Source organism: Bombus vancouverensis, chromosome 14, assembly GCF_051014615.1.
Source record: "Bombus vancouverensis nearcticus chromosome 14, iyBomVanc1_principal, whole genome shotgun sequence".
NCBI lineage: Eukaryota > Metazoa > Arthropoda > Insecta > Hymenoptera > Apidae > Bombus > Bombus vancouverensis.
In genome coordinates, this window is record NC_134924.1 from 12031075 (window position 1) to 12045862 (window position 14788).

Here is a 14788-nt window from a genome sequence, read left to right on the forward strand (position 1 = left end):
GCAAACTAGCCCCACCACTAACTATAACCGTATCATACCGTGTCGTATTGCTTCTTGACCATCGGAAGAGTCAAGAGCAAACATCTAAGTCATAATTTTCCATTAGAGGATGACCGCGATGCTGTCCAACTGTCCGCGGTTTGTGCCTCGTGTAATAACAAGACTTAGTATATCACAAACGAAGGTAAATTATCAAACAATACTATCATTCCATTTGTTATTAATGTTAACGTATTTGTGACATACATATTGAGCAAGAAGAACCTAACGCCCTTTGAAGTAGAACCTGCCAATCAAAGTTGTCGGAATACTGCCTTTACCTATTGCATTTCGGTTATATAACAGTATTTGAACACGTTACGATTCATGACTCGATCTATCGACTACAATCTGTCAATGGGAAATTAAAAAATTCCTCGTGGCCGTCAGATGCAAACTTACTTTTTAGATAACCAAACAGATTTCCGTCGATTTTTTCAGGGCGTAATTTAAGGTCAAGGTTCTTTTTCTATCTATTCGATAGACACACTACCTATTTTTATCTAGTTTCTTTTATAACTCACTTTTATGTCATAATGTATATAAAATTATATAAACACATATAAAAATTTATATAACATTTTATATAATTATTACTTTTATATTTTAAATGAGAATCTATATTTATGTATACATTTGTTTCAGGTTGTGAGATCTTTATATAGTCAAGGTAAGACTACTAAATAAAAATGATATAATAAAGAAGTGGTGAGCTATGTTGAAAATCTAAAAACATTATCTTTATAGAGAGGCATATCAACGTTGGGGATAACCATGAACATAAACTATTAATTGTATCAAATCATTTTTGTAGGGCACATTCTATTTATCCACACCCAACATGTGGTCAACAAGAACTCACGAATGTAAGTTTAAAAAGTACATCAAAAGAGTAAAATATCCATATAATATGAATACTTTTTACATTTTTATCTAGAATAAACTGTAGTATAAATGGTTAATTAATTTAATAAGTAAAGTTTAATATGTAATTTTAATTTCTATCTAGATGTACAAAATATAAGAAATTTCACTGTTGGATAGACCAGGCAAGACATATTCATTCAACATCTTCATTATGTAAGTCATCTTTAGGGAAGAAAATATATAGTTAAGATTTTATACATAAATTCTTGCATAATGTAAATTTGTAATTGACAGGGGAAATAAAGGAAGTTGTAGTACCACCATTTGCGGAAAGTGTAAGTGAGGGGGATGTCAGATGGGATAAGAAAGTTGGTGATCAAGTTAAGGAAGATGATGTCTTATGTGAAATTGAAACTGATAAGGTAAAATCAATAAACAAATGAACTTACAGATAATAAACATATCTCGTAATTTATATATTTATGATAATCCCTTCACAGACTTCAGTTCCTGTACCATCACCAGCTTCTGGTGTAGTAAAAGAGATATTTGCCAAAGATGGTGAAACAGTAAAGCCAGGACAGAAACTATGTTCCATTGATGTTGGCGCAGTTGGAGCAGCACCAGCTGAAAAACCAGTTGAGAAACCAGCTGAAAAGCCAGCTGAAAAGGCTCCAAGTCCTCCACCTGCACCTAGTACAGCAGCACCACCGCCGCCACCACCACCACCACCACCACCACCACCACCACCACCTTCAGCAGCTGTACCACCACCAGCTGCACGACCTCCACCTCCACAAGCACCTGCAGCATCCATGCCAGTTGCTGCAATTAAACATGCTCAAGTAGGTGTAATTGTGCAAATTCAGAAATAAAGATTCTTTATTTCTGTTATAAATTTTCCTTCCTGTTATAAATTTTTTACTATTCATTAAATGAATGAACATTTTTAGTCATTGGAAGGTGCAAAGGTACAACTGCCTCCTGCTGATTATACACGTGAAATACTTGGCACCAGAACAGAACAACGGGTAAAGATGAACAGGATGCGAATACGTATTGCAGAACGATTAAAAGATGCTCAAAATACGAACGCTATGTTAACTACATTTAATGAGATCGATATGAGGTTATTACATATCTATTGTAACTATAATTGTTAACTTCTGTTTTTGTTAATAACTAACTTTTTTTTCTTTTTACAGCCGCATTATGGAATTCCGTAAAATGCACCAAGAAAATTTTACAAAGAAATATGGTTTAAAGCTGGGATTTATGAGTCCATTTATTGCAGCGAGCACCTATGCTTTAAAAGATCAACCAGTAGTAAATGCTGTAATAGATGGCACTGACATAGTTTATAGAGACTATGTTGATATTAGTGTCGCAGTTGCAACACCAAAGGGTCTTGTTGTCCCAGTTCTTCGTAGCGTAGAAAACAAGAATTTTGCAGAAATTGAAATTGCTTTGGCAGCTTTAGGCGATAAAGCAAGAAAAGGCAAAATATCCGTCGAAGATATGGACGGTGGTACATTCACGATAAGTAACGGCGGTGTATTTGGTTCTCTGATGGGTACACCTATTATTAATCCACCACAAAGTGCAATTCTTGGGATGCACGGAGTATTCGACAGGCCCGTTGCAGTAAAGGGCGAGGTAAACACCGACAATTTCTTCTAATAAAGACTAATATTACAAATTTTATTGATCTTTTAATAATTTTCAGATTAAAATTCGTCCAATGATGTATGTGGCTTTAACATATGATCATCGATTAATTGACGGTCGCGAGGCTGTGATGTTCTTAAGAAAAATCAAGGACGCTGTGGAAGACCCTAGAATTATTTTAGCTGGCATTTAAGCCCCGTAAATATTTTCATTGAATCGCTTCAAACACGCTTCACATCATGTTCAGAGCATTTTATACACGTTGTATTATATTCTGTTCATCGAGGATTTTACTCAAAACTACATATTCTCAAATACTTACTAATCATTGTGATAAACGAAAGTAAAAGAAGAAAAATATTACACGAACAAGAGAACATAATGTATTACTATCTGAAGGACTTTATGTTATTATCAAAGTATTATTTCAATTTATTTTTTGTCTTAATATACAGCGGCGTAAATCGATCTTTCTGCAACGTATAATACAATTGCTACATCATAACGTTTTTGAATTCTAACTAATGCTTAATTTAAGAAAATCCTTATTGGCATGAAAAAAAAAGAAACATATTTTAGTATCTATGTGACTCGAATACAAAATGCATTATACAGTAATTGAAAGGAAGAAAGCAAATTAAATGCTGTAAAATGTTTAAAACCCTTTACTTGAAAAAAGCATACATTTCTAATATATAATTGGTTCGATGTAACTTAATTATATCTCTTTTTTTAACTTTCTATATTGCTGTTCAACGTATTTTTTGTAAAAATTGTACACAGATCATTACGTTTTTAAGACAACCACGTGTAAGAAGTATTTTATTATTTTTAATTGCTCTTATTTTTATTTTGATGGCTTTGAACGAGATGTTATAAAGAAGCGATAATTAAAGAGCTAGAAGGAGATACTTTATTACAAAAATAAATGTATCCAAGTATTAAAATAAAATTTCACGAATCTATATGTTGTCGATATTGTTAAATTATGTTCACAAAGACATATGTCGTATCGAGTTTTCTGAGAAAGAAATTTGTCATTTATACATTTTTCAAAACACGTGGGATTATGCAACAATTTTTCATTTTTTTATAAAGCTATAATTTTTCAATAACTATTGTCGAATACGATCATGTAAATTGTTCATAAATAAAAAACAATATTAAAGCTCGTTTAATATTGCTTTTAAAAACTTTTAATTGTTCAATTCGTCATACACAATCAAAATATTTATATTATTAATTTTTATATCATATTTTTTTTTAAACATATAACATTTTTGTATTAATACTTTTTCGACGTATCGAATTATTTCGATATATTACGAAGAAAGATATCGAAATCGTAATCGATTCTGCTCATATAAAGGCGAATGACTTCGCCGTTTCGATTCGTGACCAAACAGTGAAGCAAAAATGGTAATTTCTAAAGCCTTCTTAATTATTTGTAAATTAAGGAACTCGAACTATTCTAGAATAATTTATAGTAAAATATTTAACGTCTATATCCAATTAATTATAAAATTTATTACTTTCTTTTTAAATAAGTATATTATGTTATGTTTGACATCTTAGGTTATACTAATTATAACACGTTTTCTGATAAATTTCATATTATTCAAACTGAAAGTTTCGTATTCATTGCCAACTGTGTTTTTTTATTCATACGCAACATTCTTTCGAAATTATATTAAAAATATTATGTATTATGAAGTTGAAATTATTTTGAAAGGTAATATTTATTATATCAGGGACAGAATCAATCTGGTACCAGTGGTACAGGAAGTGATAAGAAGGATGATAAGGATAAGAAAAAGAAATATGAACCACCTATCCCAACAAGAGTAGGCAAAAAGAAGCGGCGTACAAAAGGACCAGATGCTGCTTTAAAATTACCACAAGTTACACCTCATACACGTTGTAGACTAAAGCTTCTGAAGTTAGAACGTATAAAAGATTACTTGTTAATGGAAGAAGAATTTATTCGAAATCAAGAAAGACTAAAGCCACAAGAAGAAAAGAATGAAGAAGAAAGATCTAAAGTCGATGACTTACGTGGAACTCCAATGTCTGTTGGAACATTAGAAGAAATTATTGATGATAATCATGCAATAGTTTCTACATCTGTTGGCTCTGAGCATTATGTATCAATTTTATCATTTGTGGATAAGGATCAGTTAGAACCTGGATGTTCTGTTCTATTAAATCATAAAGTTCATGCTGTTGTTGGAGTTTTAGGTGATGATACAGATCCTATGGTTACAGTAATGAAACTAGAGAAAGCTCCACAAGAAACTTATGCAGATATTGGTGGTATGAAATATTTGCATTACTATTACAAATTTTTATATAACATTACTAATTCACAAACATATTTCATTATTTAGGTCTTGATACACAAATTCAAGAAATCAAGGAATCTGTAGAATTACCTTTAACACATCCAGAGTATTATGAAGAAATGGGTATTAAACCTCCAAAAGGAGTCATACTTTATGGTCCTCCAGGAACTGGAAAAACATTGTTAGCAAAAGCTGTTGCTAATCAAACCTCTGCAACCTTTTTGAGAGTTGTTGGTTCTGAGCTTATACAGAAATATTTAGGAGATGGTCCCAAACTTGTTAGGGAGTTATTTAGGGTTGCAGAAGAGCATGCCCCTTCTATTGTATTTATAGATGAAATAGATGCTGTAGGCACAAAACGATATGATAGCAATAGTGGTGGAGAACGCGAAATTCAAAGAACTATGTTAGAACTCCTCAATCAACTTGATGGTACGAAAAGTATTTTAATTTCAATTATACAGTATTATTATAATTATGTTTTACATTTTAGTAACAAAGTATTTTTATTTTTCAGGTTTTGATAGTCGCGGAGATGTTAAAGTTGTTATGGCTACAAATAGAATTGAAACATTAGATCCAGCATTAATCAGACCTGGCCGTATTGATAGAAAAATAGAATTTCCATTGCCTGATGAAAAAACAAAAAGAAGAATATTCAGCATTCATACTAGCAGAATGACTTTAGCACCTGATGTAAATTTAGCAGAATTAATTATGGCTAAAGATGATCTTTCAGGTGCAGACATAAAGGTAAAGCATTATTTATATAATGGTATTTGAATGGAAAAAGAATTAAATGATACATTGAACGATATTTTTATCTTATAGGCTATATGTACTGAAGCTGGTTTAATGGCTTTACGCGAACGCCGTATGAAAGTTACTAGTGATGATTTCAAAAAATCTAAAGAGAGCGTTTTGTATCGGAAAAAGGAGGGATCTCCCGAAGGGTTATATTTATAAAAATTCTGCAATTAAAATTCTTTATTTACATTTGAAGCATAAAAATATACATGCTAATAAAAGAATACAAAAAACTGTTTTGATTTATAAATTAATTACCTTCTAAATCTGGAACATCTCGTATCTTTAATATATCAGATTCGCTAATATTTAATTGCTTTACATATGGTTGAAAATACTCATACGATGTTTGAAGAACTTTCACTGAATATGATCTTTGTTCATTGATGATTTCATCAAAACTCTTCTGTGTAGTATTGCCATTATGAAGTTCTGTTATACATATATGACACGCACCTCTTCTAGTTTTATCAAAAATTTCTTTTATATTTTGCGGATGCTCGACATCCTTTGGTATAGCATTTAATAAACTTTTAAACTTTCCTAGAATAAAAGCCGTTTGAAAGCCTTCTTTATATCCACTATCAAAACCATTTTGAAAAACAGAATTTGACCCATCTTCTACTCCTTCCCTGTAACCAACCTTTAAAAAATAATAGTATATTTAATATAACCTAACCCCAATCGTAGTACAGTTCATAGAAAATGTTGGTATTGTCCTTTTCATAATTATATGTTAGTATACAAATTGTACCTTTTTAGCAGTACTAATAATTCGATCCCAGTTTTTAGTAGCAATAGTCAAGCAATCTTCAGTATCCGATTCATGTAAAGAATTTTCCATGTTTTCTAAATAATTTTTGCTTTAATATAATAAATCTTATCGTTGCGGTTGCAGGCAAATTAGTGGAAGTCTGTGACTATAACCTAGAAAATATTGAAGATAATCGTGTGAACTGCATATTTAATATTACACAAGTATAATGGAAATCGAAGCTAGTACTTCGAAGGAACGCGATACAACCAATGCAGATATAAATTCATACGAAACAATTGAACAAAAGTAAGATTTATTTCGTTTTACTAAAAATTAATGACATTTACTACGTATATAGTTAATAGGTTATAATCATTACTCATGTACAATATAAATAATTATGTTATTACATAATAGACTCCTCATATTTTATTATTATAGAAATGAAATATGAAAAAAATATCTAAATATGGTATTTTAAATTTTCAGAATTCTTGCATTAGCACAAACAAGACCAAAAGGAATATCTGATAAAGACTTAAGTACTGAAATGCCAGAGTTGCAACCTGTTCAAAGAGCTCAAATTATAAATAAACTTTTATCTCAGGGTCATTTTGATCTATTTAAGCAAGGTGGTTCCTTGTTATATCGTTTGAAAGATCCATCTAAAGCAAAAATAGCTAAAGGTGCTGATAATGAAGAAAAGATCGTATATACCATCATTGAAGAAGCGGGGAATAAAGGGATTTGGATTCGTGATATAAGATTTAAATCTAATTTAATGCCCACTCAATTAAATAAAATTTTAAAAAGTTTAGAGATTAAAAAATTTATCAAAGCTGTTAAGTCTGTAGCAGCAAGTAAGAAAAAAGTGTATATGTTATACAATTTAGAGCCAGACACATCTGTAACTGGAGGTGCATGGTACCAAGATCAAGATTTTGAAGCGGAATTTGTTGATGTTCTTAATCAACAATGTTATAGATTTCTAGAGAATAAAAGGGAACAAATGAACTCTTGTAGAGGTGGACCAATCATGGCTAGAAATGTTACATTTGCTTCATCTAAAGAAGTATGGAAATTTATCTCTGATCTAGGAATAAGCAAGGTTTGAATGATCATTATAATTTTCTTCAAGTTATATATGTAGGCATTATAAAAAAATGCAAATATTTATAGGTGAAGTTATCAGTTGAAGATTTGGAGATGATATTGAATACCTTAGTTTATGATGGAAAAGTAGAACGTACTCTTTCAGGCGATGGGAGCACTTTATATAGAGCAGTAGAACCTTTATTAAGTCCACCTGGATTAATTAAATCTACTTGCGGCATTTGTCCGGTAAGCTATTTTATTTTTCTTTTTCATACATATTTTTTGTGACTTAATAATATAGAAATATTTAAATACAGGTGAGAAGAAATTGTTGTGATGTTGGTGATGTTACACCTACAAAGTGCCAATACATCATGGAATGGTTGGAATAATATTTTGTAATAAAAATATGGATTTAAAATAATTATTTATTTGTATATACTCTTTTTATACAAATGTATAAGTTACACGGAAAAAGAGAATAAAACTATATATTCTATAAAATATATTTAGAACGCTTATTTTATACAATCTTATAGTAATTTACAAAGATTGAAGCATAAAAATATACATGCTAATAAAAAAATACAAAAAACTGTTTTGATTTATAAATTAATTACCTTCTAAATCTGGAACATCTCGTATCTTTAATATATCAGATTCGCTAATATTTAATTGCTTTACATATGGTTGAAAATACTCATACGATGTTTGAAGAACTTTCACTGAATATGATCTTTGTTCATTGATGATTTCATCAAAACTCTTCTGTGTAGTATTGCCATTATGAAGTTCTGTTATACATATATGACACGCACCTCTTCTAGTTTTATCAAAAATTTCTTTTATATTTTGCGGATGCTCGACATCCTTTGGTATAGCATTTAATAAACTTTTAAACTTTCCTAGAATAAAAGCCGTTTGAAAGCCTTCTTTATATCCACTATCAAAACCATTTTGAAAAACAGAATTTGACCCATCTTCTACTCCTTCCCTGTAACCAACCTTTAAAAAATAATAGTATATTTAATATAACCTAACCCCAATCGTAGTACAGTTCATAGAAAATGTTGGTATTGTCCTTTTCATAATTATATGTTAGTATACAAATTGTACCTTTTTAGCAGTACTAATAATTCGATCCCAGTTTTTAGTAGCAATAGTCAAGCAATCTTCAGTATCCGATTCATGTAAAGAATTTTCCATGTTTTCTAAATAATTTTTGCTTTAATATAATAAATCTTATCGTTGCGGTTGCAGGCAAATTAGTGGAAGTCTGTGACTATAACCTAGAAAATATTGAAGATAATCGTGTGAACTGCATATTTAATATTACACAAGTATAATGGAAATCGAAGCTAGTACTTCGAAGGAACGCGATACAACCAATGCAGATATAAATTCATACGAAACAATTGAACAAAAGTAAGATTTATTTCGTTTTACTAAAAATTAATGACATTTACTACGTATATAGTTAATAGGTTATAATCATTACTCATGTACAATATAAATAATTATGTTATTACATAATAGACTCCTCATATTTTATTATTATAGAAATGAAATATGAAAAAAATATCTAAATATGGTATTTTAAATTTTCAGAATTCTTGCATTAGCACAAACAAGACCAAAAGGAATATCTGATAAAGACTTAAGTACTGAAATGCCAGAGTTGCAACCTGTTCAAAGAGCTCAAATTATAAATAAACTTTTATCTCAGGGTCATTTTGATCTATTTAAGCAAGGTGGTTCCTTGTTATATCGTTTGAAAGATCCATCTAAAGCAAAAATAGCTAAAGGTGCTGATAATGAAGAAAAGATCGTATATACCATCATTGAAGAAGCGGGGAATAAAGGGATTTGGATTCGTGATATAAGATTTAAATCTAATTTAATGCCCACTCAATTAAATAAAATTTTAAAAAGTTTAGAGATTAAAAAATTTATCAAAGCTGTTAAGTCTGTAGCAGCAAGTAAGAAAAAAGTGTATATGTTATACAATTTAGAGCCAGACACATCTGTAACTGGAGGTGCATGGTACCAAGATCAAGATTTTGAAGCGGAATTTGTTGATGTTCTTAATCAACAATGTTATAGATTTCTAGAGAATAAAAGGGAACAAATGAACTCTTGTAGAGGTGGACCAATCATGGCTAGAAATGTTACATTTGCTTCATCTAAAGAAGTATGGAAATTTATCTCTGATCTAGGAATAAGCAAGGTTTGAATGATCATTATAATTTTCTTCAAGTTATATATGTAGGCATTATAAAAAAATGCAAATATTTATAGGTGAAGTTATCAGTTGAAGATTTGGAGATGATATTGAATACCTTAGTTTATGATGGAAAAGTAGAACGTACTCTTTCAGGCGATGGGAGCACTTTATATAGAGCAGTAGAACCTTTATTAAGTCCACCTGGATTAATTAAATCTACTTGCGGCATTTGTCCGGTAAGCTATTTTATTTTTCTTTTTCATACATATTTTTTGTGACTTAATAATATAGAAATATTTAAATACAGGTGAGAAGAAATTGTTGTGATGTTGGTGATGTTACACCTACAAAGTGCCAATACATCATGGAATGGTTGGAATAATATTTTGTAATAAAAATATGGATTTAAAATAATTATTTATTTGTATATACTCTTTTTATACAAATGTATAAGTTACACGGAAAAAGAGAATAAAACTATATATTCTATAAAATATATTTAGAACGCTTATTTTATACAATCTTATAGTAATTTACAAAGATTGAAGCATAAAAATATACATGCTAATAAAAAAATACAAAAAACTGTTTTGATTTATAAATTAATTACCTTCTAAATCTGGAACATCTCGTATCTTTAATATATCAGATTCGCTAATATTTAATTGCTTTACATATGGTTGAAAATACTCATACGATGTTTGAAGAACTTTCACTGAATATGATCTTTGTTCATTGATGATTTCATCAAAACTCTTCTGTGTAGTATTGCCATTATGAAGTTCTGTTATACATATATGACACGCACCTCTTCTAGTTTTATCAAAAATTTCTTTTATATTTTGCGGATGCTCGACATCCTTTGGTATAGCATTTAATAAACTTTTAAACTTTCCTAGAATAAAAGCCGTTTGAAAGCCTTCTTTATATCCACTATCAAAACCATTTTGAAAAACAGAATTTGACCCATCTTCTACTCCTTCCCTGTAACCAACCTTTAAAAAATAATAGTATATTTAATATAACCTAACCCCAATCGTAGTACAGTTCATAGAAAATGTTGGTATTGTCCTTTTCATAATTATATGTTAGTATACAAATTGTACCTTTTTAGCAGTACTAATAATTCGATCCCAGTTTTTAGTAGCAATAGTCAAGCAATCTTCAGTATCCGATTCATGTAAAGAATTTTCCATGTTTTCTAAATAATTTTTGCTTTAATATAATAAATCTTATCGTTGCGGTTGCAGGCAAATTAGTGGAAGTCTGTGACTATAACCTAGAAAATATTGAAGATAATCGTGTGAACTGCATATTTAATATTACACAAGTATAATGGAAATCGAAGCTAGTACTTCGAAGGAACGCGATACAACCAATGCAGATATAAATTCATACGAAACAATTGAACAAAAGTAAGATTTATTTCGTTTTACTAAAAATTAATGACATTTACTACGTATATAGTTAATAGGTTATAATCATTACTCATGTACAATATAAATAATTATGTTATTACATAATAGACTCCTCATATTTTATTATTATAGAAATGAAATATGAAAAAAATATCTAAATATGGTATTTTAAATTTTCAGAATTCTTGCATTAGCACAAACAAGACCAAAAGGAATATCTGATAAAGACTTAAGTACTGAAATGCCAGAGTTGCAACCTGTTCAAAGAGCTCAAATTATAAATAAACTTTTATCTCAGGGTCATTTTGATCTATTTAAGCAAGGTGGTTCCTTGTTATATCGTTTGAAAGATCCATCTAAAGCAAAAATAGCTAAAGGTGCTGATAATGAAGAAAAGATCGTATATACCATCATTGAAGAAGCGGGGAATAAAGGGATTTGGATTCGTGATATAAGATTTAAATCTAATTTAATGCCCACTCAATTAAATAAAATTTTAAAAAGTTTAGAGATTAAAAAATTTATCAAAGCTGTTAAGTCTGTAGCAGCAAGTAAGAAAAAAGTGTATATGTTATACAATTTAGAGCCAGACACATCTGTAACTGGAGGTGCATGGTACCAAGATCAAGATTTTGAAGCGGAATTTGTTGATGTTCTTAATCAACAATGTTATAGATTTCTAGAGAATAAAAGGGAACAAATGAACTCTTGTAGAGGTGGACCAATCATGGCTAGAAATGTTACATTTGCTTCATCTAAAGAAGTATGGAAATTTATCTCTGATCTAGGAATAAGCAAGGTTTGAATGATCATTATAATTTTCTTCAAGTTATATATGTAGGCATTATAAAAAAATGCAAATATTTATAGGTGAAGTTATCAGTTGAAGATTTGGAGATGATATTGAATACCTTAGTTTATGATGGAAAAGTAGAACGTACTCTTTCAGGTGATGGGAGCACTTTATATAGAGCAGTAGAACCTTTATTAAGTCCACCTGGATTAATTAAATCTACTTGCGGCATTTGTCCGGTAAGCTATTTTATTTTTCTTTTTCATACATATTTTTTGTGACTTAATAATATAGAAATATTTAAATACAGGTGAGAAGAAATTGTTGTGATGTTGGTGATGTTACACCTACAAAGTGCCAATACATCATGGAATGGTTGGAATAATATTTTGTAATAAAAATATGGATTTAAAATAATTATTTATTTGTATATACTCTTTTTATACAAATGTATAAGTTACACGGAAAAAGAGAATAAAACTATATATTCTATAAAATATATTTAGAACGCTTATTTTATACAATCTTATAGTAATTTACAAAGATTGAAGCATAAAAATATACATGCTAATAAAAAAATACAAAAAACTGTTTTGATTTATAAATTAATTACCTTCTAAATCTGGAACATCTCGTATCTTTAATATATCAGATTCGCTAATATTTAATTGCTTTACATATGGTTGAAAATACTCATACGATGTTTGAAGAACTTTCACTGAATATGATCTTTGTTCATTGATGATTTCATCAAAACTCTTCTGTGTAGTATTGCCATTATGAAGTTCTGTTATACATATATGACACGCACCTCTTCTAGTTTTATCAAAAATTTCTTTTATATTTTGCGGATGCTCGACATCCTTTGGTATAGCATTTAATAAACTTTTAAACTTTCCTAGAATAAAAGCCGTTTGAAAGCCTTCTTTATATCCACTATCAAAACCATTTTGAAAAACAGAATTTGACCCATCTTCTACTCCTTCCCTGTAACCAACCTTTAAAAAATAATAGTATATTTAATATAACCTAACCCCAATCGTAGTACAGTTCATAGAAAATGTTGGTATTGTCCTTTTCATAATTATATGTTAGTATACAAATTGTACCTTTTTAGCAGTACTAATAATTCGATCCCAGTTTTTAGTAGCAATAGTCAAGCAATCTTCAGTATCCGATTCATGTAAAGAATTTTCCATGTTTTCTAAATAATTTTTGCTTTAATATAATAAATCTTATCGTTGCGGTTGCAGGCAAATTAGTGGAAGTCTGTGACTATAACCTAGAAAATATTGAAGATAATCGTGTGAACTGCATATTTAATATTACACAAGTATAATGGAAATCGAAGCTAGTACTTCGAAGGAACGCGATACAACCAATGCAGATATAAATTCATACGAAACAATTGAACAAAAGTAAGATTTATTTCGTTTTACTAAAAATTAATGACATTTACTACGTATATAGTTAATAGGTTATAATCATTACTCATGTACAATATAAATAATTATGTTATTACATAATAGACTCCTCATATTTTATTATTATAGAAATGAAATATGAAAAAAATATCTAAATATGGTATTTTAAATTTTCAGAATTCTTGCATTAGCACAAACAAGACCAAAAGGAATATCTGATAAAGACTTAAGTACTGAAATGCCAGAGTTGCAACCTGTTCAAAGAGCTCAAATTATAAATAAACTTTTATCTCAGGGTCATTTTGATCTATTTAAGCAAGGTGGTTCCTTGTTATATCGTTTGAAAGATCCATCTAAAGCAAAAATAGCTAAAGGTGCTGATAATGAAGAAAAGATCGTATATACCATCATTGAAGAAGCGGGGAATAAAGGGATTTGGATTCGTGATATAAGATTTAAATCTAATTTAATGCCCACTCAATTAAATAAAATTTTAAAAAGTTTAGAGATTAAAAAATTTATCAAAGCTGTTAAGTCTGTAGCAGCAAGTAAGAAAAAAGTGTATATGTTATACAATTTAGAGCCAGACACATCTGTAACTGGAGGTGCATGGTACCAAGATCAAGATTTTGAAGCGGAATTTGTTGATGTTCTTAATCAACAATGTTATAGATTTCTAGAGAATAAAAGGGAACAAATGAACTCTTGTAGAGGTGGACCAATCATGGCTAGAAATGTTACATTTGCTTCATCTAAAGAAGTATGGAAATTTATCTCTGATCTAGGAATAAGCAAGGTTTGAATGATCATTATAATTTTCTTCAAGTTATATATGTAGGCATTATAAAAAAATGCAAATATTTATAGGTGAAGTTATCAGTTGAAGATTTGGAGATGATATTGAATACCTTAGTTTATGATGGAAAAGTAGAACGTACTCTTTCAGGCGATGGGAGCACTTTATATAGAGCAGTAGAACCTTTATTAAGTCCACCTGGATTAATTAAATCTACTTGCGGCATTTGTCCGGTAAGCTATTTTATTTTTCTTTTTCATACATATTTTTTGTGACTTAATAATATAGAAATATTTAAATACAGGTGAGAAGAAATTGTTGTGATGTTGGTGATGTTACACCTACAAAGTGCCAATACATCATGGAATGGTTGGAATAATATTTTGTAATAAAAATATGGATTTAAAATAATTATTTATTTGTATATACTCTTTTTATACAAATGTATAAGTTACACGGAAAAAGAGAATAAAACTATATATTCTATAAAATATATTTAGAACGCTTATTTTATACAATCTTATAGTAATTTACAAAGATTAAGGAGAAAAATTTGGA

At 29.6% G+C, this 14788-nt stretch overlaps 10 protein-coding genes across 10 annotated transcripts; 6 read left to right on the forward strand and 4 right to left on the reverse strand.

Moving 5' to 3' along the window:
* Positions 1-27: 27 nt before the first annotated feature.
* On the forward strand, positions 28-3539 carry LOC117156221 (dihydrolipoyllysine-residue succinyltransferase component of 2-oxoglutarate dehydrogenase complex, mitochondrial). The gene is made up of 9 exons (XM_033333065.2): positions 28-184; positions 685-709; positions 854-905; positions 1049-1119; positions 1201-1328; positions 1407-1751; positions 1860-2035; positions 2112-2562; positions 2633-3539. Exons 1-9 carry the CDS (start codon positions 110-112, stop codon positions 2765-2767), a joined length of 1458 nt encoding a protein of 485 aa, XP_033188956.2. The 5' UTR covers positions 28-109; the 3' UTR covers positions 2768-3539.
* A 320-nt stretch (positions 3540-3859) lies between these two features.
* Positions 3860-5882, forward strand: Rpt2 (26S proteasome regulatory subunit Rpt2). Its single transcript, XM_033333066.2, has 5 exons — positions 3860-3993; positions 4326-4887; positions 4962-5348; positions 5434-5669; positions 5748-5882. Exons 1-5 carry the CDS (start codon positions 3991-3993, stop codon positions 5880-5882), a joined length of 1323 nt encoding a protein of 440 aa, XP_033188957.1. The 5' UTR covers positions 3860-3990.
* A 3-nt stretch (positions 5883-5885) lies between these two features.
* On the reverse strand, positions 5886-6616 carry LOC117156224 (uncharacterized). The gene is made up of 2 exons (XM_033333068.2): positions 6478-6616; positions 5886-6366 (listed from the first exon to the last, which is right to left on the reverse strand). The coding sequence occupies exons 1-2, from the start codon at positions 6565-6567 to the stop codon at positions 5974-5976; spliced, it is 483 nt and encodes a 160-aa protein (XP_033188959.1). The 5' UTR covers positions 6568-6616; the 3' UTR covers positions 5886-5973.
* A 27-nt stretch (positions 6617-6643) lies between these two features.
* LOC117156223 (DNA-directed RNA polymerase III subunit RPC6-like) lies at positions 6644-8079 on the forward strand. Its single transcript, XM_033333067.2, has 4 exons — positions 6644-6786; positions 6970-7588; positions 7660-7821; positions 7893-8079. Exons 1-4 carry the CDS (start codon positions 6707-6709, stop codon positions 7965-7967), a joined length of 936 nt encoding a protein of 311 aa, XP_033188958.1. The 5' UTR covers positions 6644-6706; the 3' UTR covers positions 7968-8079.
* On the reverse strand, positions 7986-8830 carry LOC117156284 (uncharacterized). Its single transcript, XM_033333162.2, has 2 exons — positions 8692-8830; positions 7986-8580 (listed from the first exon to the last, which is right to left on the reverse strand). Exons 1-2 carry the CDS (start codon positions 8779-8781, stop codon positions 8188-8190), a joined length of 483 nt encoding a protein of 160 aa, XP_033189053.1. The 5' UTR covers positions 8782-8830; the 3' UTR covers positions 7986-8187.
* A 27-nt stretch (positions 8831-8857) lies between these two features.
* On the forward strand, positions 8858-10293 carry LOC117156283 (DNA-directed RNA polymerase III subunit RPC6-like). Its single transcript, XM_033333160.2, has 4 exons — positions 8858-9000; positions 9184-9802; positions 9874-10035; positions 10107-10293. The coding sequence occupies exons 1-4, from the start codon at positions 8921-8923 to the stop codon at positions 10179-10181; spliced, it is 936 nt and encodes a 311-aa protein (XP_033189051.1). The 5' UTR covers positions 8858-8920; the 3' UTR covers positions 10182-10293.
* LOC143303565 (uncharacterized) lies at positions 10200-11044 on the reverse strand. The gene is made up of 2 exons (XM_076624056.1): positions 10906-11044; positions 10200-10794 (listed from the first exon to the last, which is right to left on the reverse strand). The coding sequence occupies exons 1-2, from the start codon at positions 10993-10995 to the stop codon at positions 10402-10404; spliced, it is 483 nt and encodes a 160-aa protein (XP_076480171.1). The 5' UTR covers positions 10996-11044; the 3' UTR covers positions 10200-10401.
* Positions 11045-11071: 27 nt separating this feature from the next.
* LOC143303564 (DNA-directed RNA polymerase III subunit RPC6-like) lies at positions 11072-12507 on the forward strand. Its single transcript, XM_076624054.1, has 4 exons — positions 11072-11214; positions 11398-12016; positions 12088-12249; positions 12321-12507. The coding sequence occupies exons 1-4, from the start codon at positions 11135-11137 to the stop codon at positions 12393-12395; spliced, it is 936 nt and encodes a 311-aa protein (XP_076480169.1). The 5' UTR covers positions 11072-11134; the 3' UTR covers positions 12396-12507.
* LOC117156282 (uncharacterized) lies at positions 12414-13258 on the reverse strand. Its single transcript, XM_033333159.2, has 2 exons — positions 13120-13258; positions 12414-13008 (listed from the first exon to the last, which is right to left on the reverse strand). The coding sequence occupies exons 1-2, from the start codon at positions 13207-13209 to the stop codon at positions 12616-12618; spliced, it is 483 nt and encodes a 160-aa protein (XP_033189050.1). The 5' UTR covers positions 13210-13258; the 3' UTR covers positions 12414-12615.
* A 27-nt stretch (positions 13259-13285) lies between these two features.
* Positions 13286-14723, forward strand: LOC117156281 (DNA-directed RNA polymerase III subunit RPC6-like). Its single transcript, XM_033333158.2, has 4 exons — positions 13286-13428; positions 13612-14230; positions 14302-14463; positions 14535-14723. The coding sequence occupies exons 1-4, from the start codon at positions 13349-13351 to the stop codon at positions 14607-14609; spliced, it is 936 nt and encodes a 311-aa protein (XP_033189049.1). The 5' UTR covers positions 13286-13348; the 3' UTR covers positions 14610-14723.
* The last annotated feature ends 65 nt before the right edge of the window (positions 14724-14788 follow it).

What these genes read in the sequence shown, in the direction of transcription:
- LOC117156223 (XM_033333067.2), top strand. Translation starts at nt 6,707, where the DNA reads ATGGAAATCGAAGCTAGTACTTCGAAGGAACGCGATACAACCAATGCA. An exon ending in TACGAAACAATTGAACAAAA is followed by an intron (nt 6,787 to 6,969) that starts GTAAGATTTATT and finishes TTAAATTTTCAG; the next exon opens with AATTCTTGCATTAGCACAAA. An exon ending in CTACTTGCGGCATTTGTCCG is followed by an intron (nt 7,822 to 7,892) that starts GTAAGCTATTTT and finishes ATTTAAATACAG; the next exon opens with GTGAGAAGAAATTGTTGTGA.
- LOC117156283 (XM_033333160.2), top strand. Translation starts at nt 8,921, where the DNA reads ATGGAAATCGAAGCTAGTACTTCGAAGGAACGCGATACAACCAATGCA. An exon ending in TACGAAACAATTGAACAAAA is followed by an intron (nt 9,001 to 9,183) that starts GTAAGATTTATT and finishes TTAAATTTTCAG; the next exon opens with AATTCTTGCATTAGCACAAA. An exon ending in CTACTTGCGGCATTTGTCCG is followed by an intron (nt 10,036 to 10,106) that starts GTAAGCTATTTT and finishes ATTTAAATACAG; the next exon opens with GTGAGAAGAAATTGTTGTGA.
- LOC117156282 (XM_033333159.2), bottom strand. Translation starts at nt 13,209, where the DNA reads ATGGAAAATTCTTTACATGAATCGGATACTGAAGATTGCTTGACTATT. An exon ending in TTATTAGTACTGCTAAAAAG is followed by an intron (nt 13,009 to 13,119) that starts GTACAATTTGTA and finishes TATTTTTTAAAG; the next exon opens with GTTGGTTACAGGGAAGGAGT.
- LOC117156281 (XM_033333158.2), top strand. Translation starts at nt 13,349, where the DNA reads ATGGAAATCGAAGCTAGTACTTCGAAGGAACGCGATACAACCAATGCA. An exon ending in TACGAAACAATTGAACAAAA is followed by an intron (nt 13,429 to 13,611) that starts GTAAGATTTATT and finishes TTAAATTTTCAG; the next exon opens with AATTCTTGCATTAGCACAAA. An exon ending in CTGATCTAGGAATAAGCAAG is followed by an intron (nt 14,231 to 14,301) that starts GTTTGAATGATC and finishes AAATATTTATAG; the next exon opens with GTGAAGTTATCAGTTGAAGA.
- LOC143303565 (XM_076624056.1), bottom strand. Translation starts at nt 10,995, where the DNA reads ATGGAAAATTCTTTACATGAATCGGATACTGAAGATTGCTTGACTATT. An exon ending in TTATTAGTACTGCTAAAAAG is followed by an intron (nt 10,795 to 10,905) that starts GTACAATTTGTA and finishes TATTTTTTAAAG; the next exon opens with GTTGGTTACAGGGAAGGAGT.
- LOC143303564 (XM_076624054.1), top strand. Translation starts at nt 11,135, where the DNA reads ATGGAAATCGAAGCTAGTACTTCGAAGGAACGCGATACAACCAATGCA. An exon ending in TACGAAACAATTGAACAAAA is followed by an intron (nt 11,215 to 11,397) that starts GTAAGATTTATT and finishes TTAAATTTTCAG; the next exon opens with AATTCTTGCATTAGCACAAA. An exon ending in CTGATCTAGGAATAAGCAAG is followed by an intron (nt 12,017 to 12,087) that starts GTTTGAATGATC and finishes AAATATTTATAG; the next exon opens with GTGAAGTTATCAGTTGAAGA.
- LOC117156224 (XM_033333068.2), bottom strand. Translation starts at nt 6,567, where the DNA reads ATGGAAAATTCTTTACATGAATCGGATACTGAAGATTGCTTGACTATT. An exon ending in TTATTAGTACTGCTAAAAAG is followed by an intron (nt 6,367 to 6,477) that starts GTACAATTTGTA and finishes TATTTTTTAAAG; the next exon opens with GTTGGTTACAGGGAAGGAGT.
- LOC117156284 (XM_033333162.2), bottom strand. Translation starts at nt 8,781, where the DNA reads ATGGAAAATTCTTTACATGAATCGGATACTGAAGATTGCTTGACTATT. An exon ending in TTATTAGTACTGCTAAAAAG is followed by an intron (nt 8,581 to 8,691) that starts GTACAATTTGTA and finishes TATTTTTTAAAG; the next exon opens with GTTGGTTACAGGGAAGGAGT.
- LOC117156221 (XM_033333065.2), top strand. Translation starts at nt 110, where the DNA reads ATGACCGCGATGCTGTCCAACTGTCCGCGGTTTGTGCCTCGTGTAATA. An exon ending in GAGATCTTTATATAGTCAAG is followed by an intron (nt 710 to 853) that starts GTAAGACTACTA and finishes TCATTTTTGTAG; the next exon opens with GGCACATTCTATTTATCCAC. An exon ending in TTTAATGAGATCGATATGAG is followed by an intron (nt 2,036 to 2,111) that starts GTTATTACATAT and finishes TTCTTTTTACAG; the next exon opens with CCGCATTATGGAATTCCGTA.
- Rpt2 (XM_033333066.2), top strand. An exon ending in ACTCCTCAATCAACTTGATG is followed by an intron (nt 5,349 to 5,433) that starts GTACGAAAAGTA and finishes TTTATTTTTCAG; the next exon opens with GTTTTGATAGTCGCGGAGAT. An exon ending in TTTCAGGTGCAGACATAAAG is followed by an intron (nt 5,670 to 5,747) that starts GTAAAGCATTAT and finishes TTTATCTTATAG; the next exon opens with GCTATATGTACTGAAGCTGG.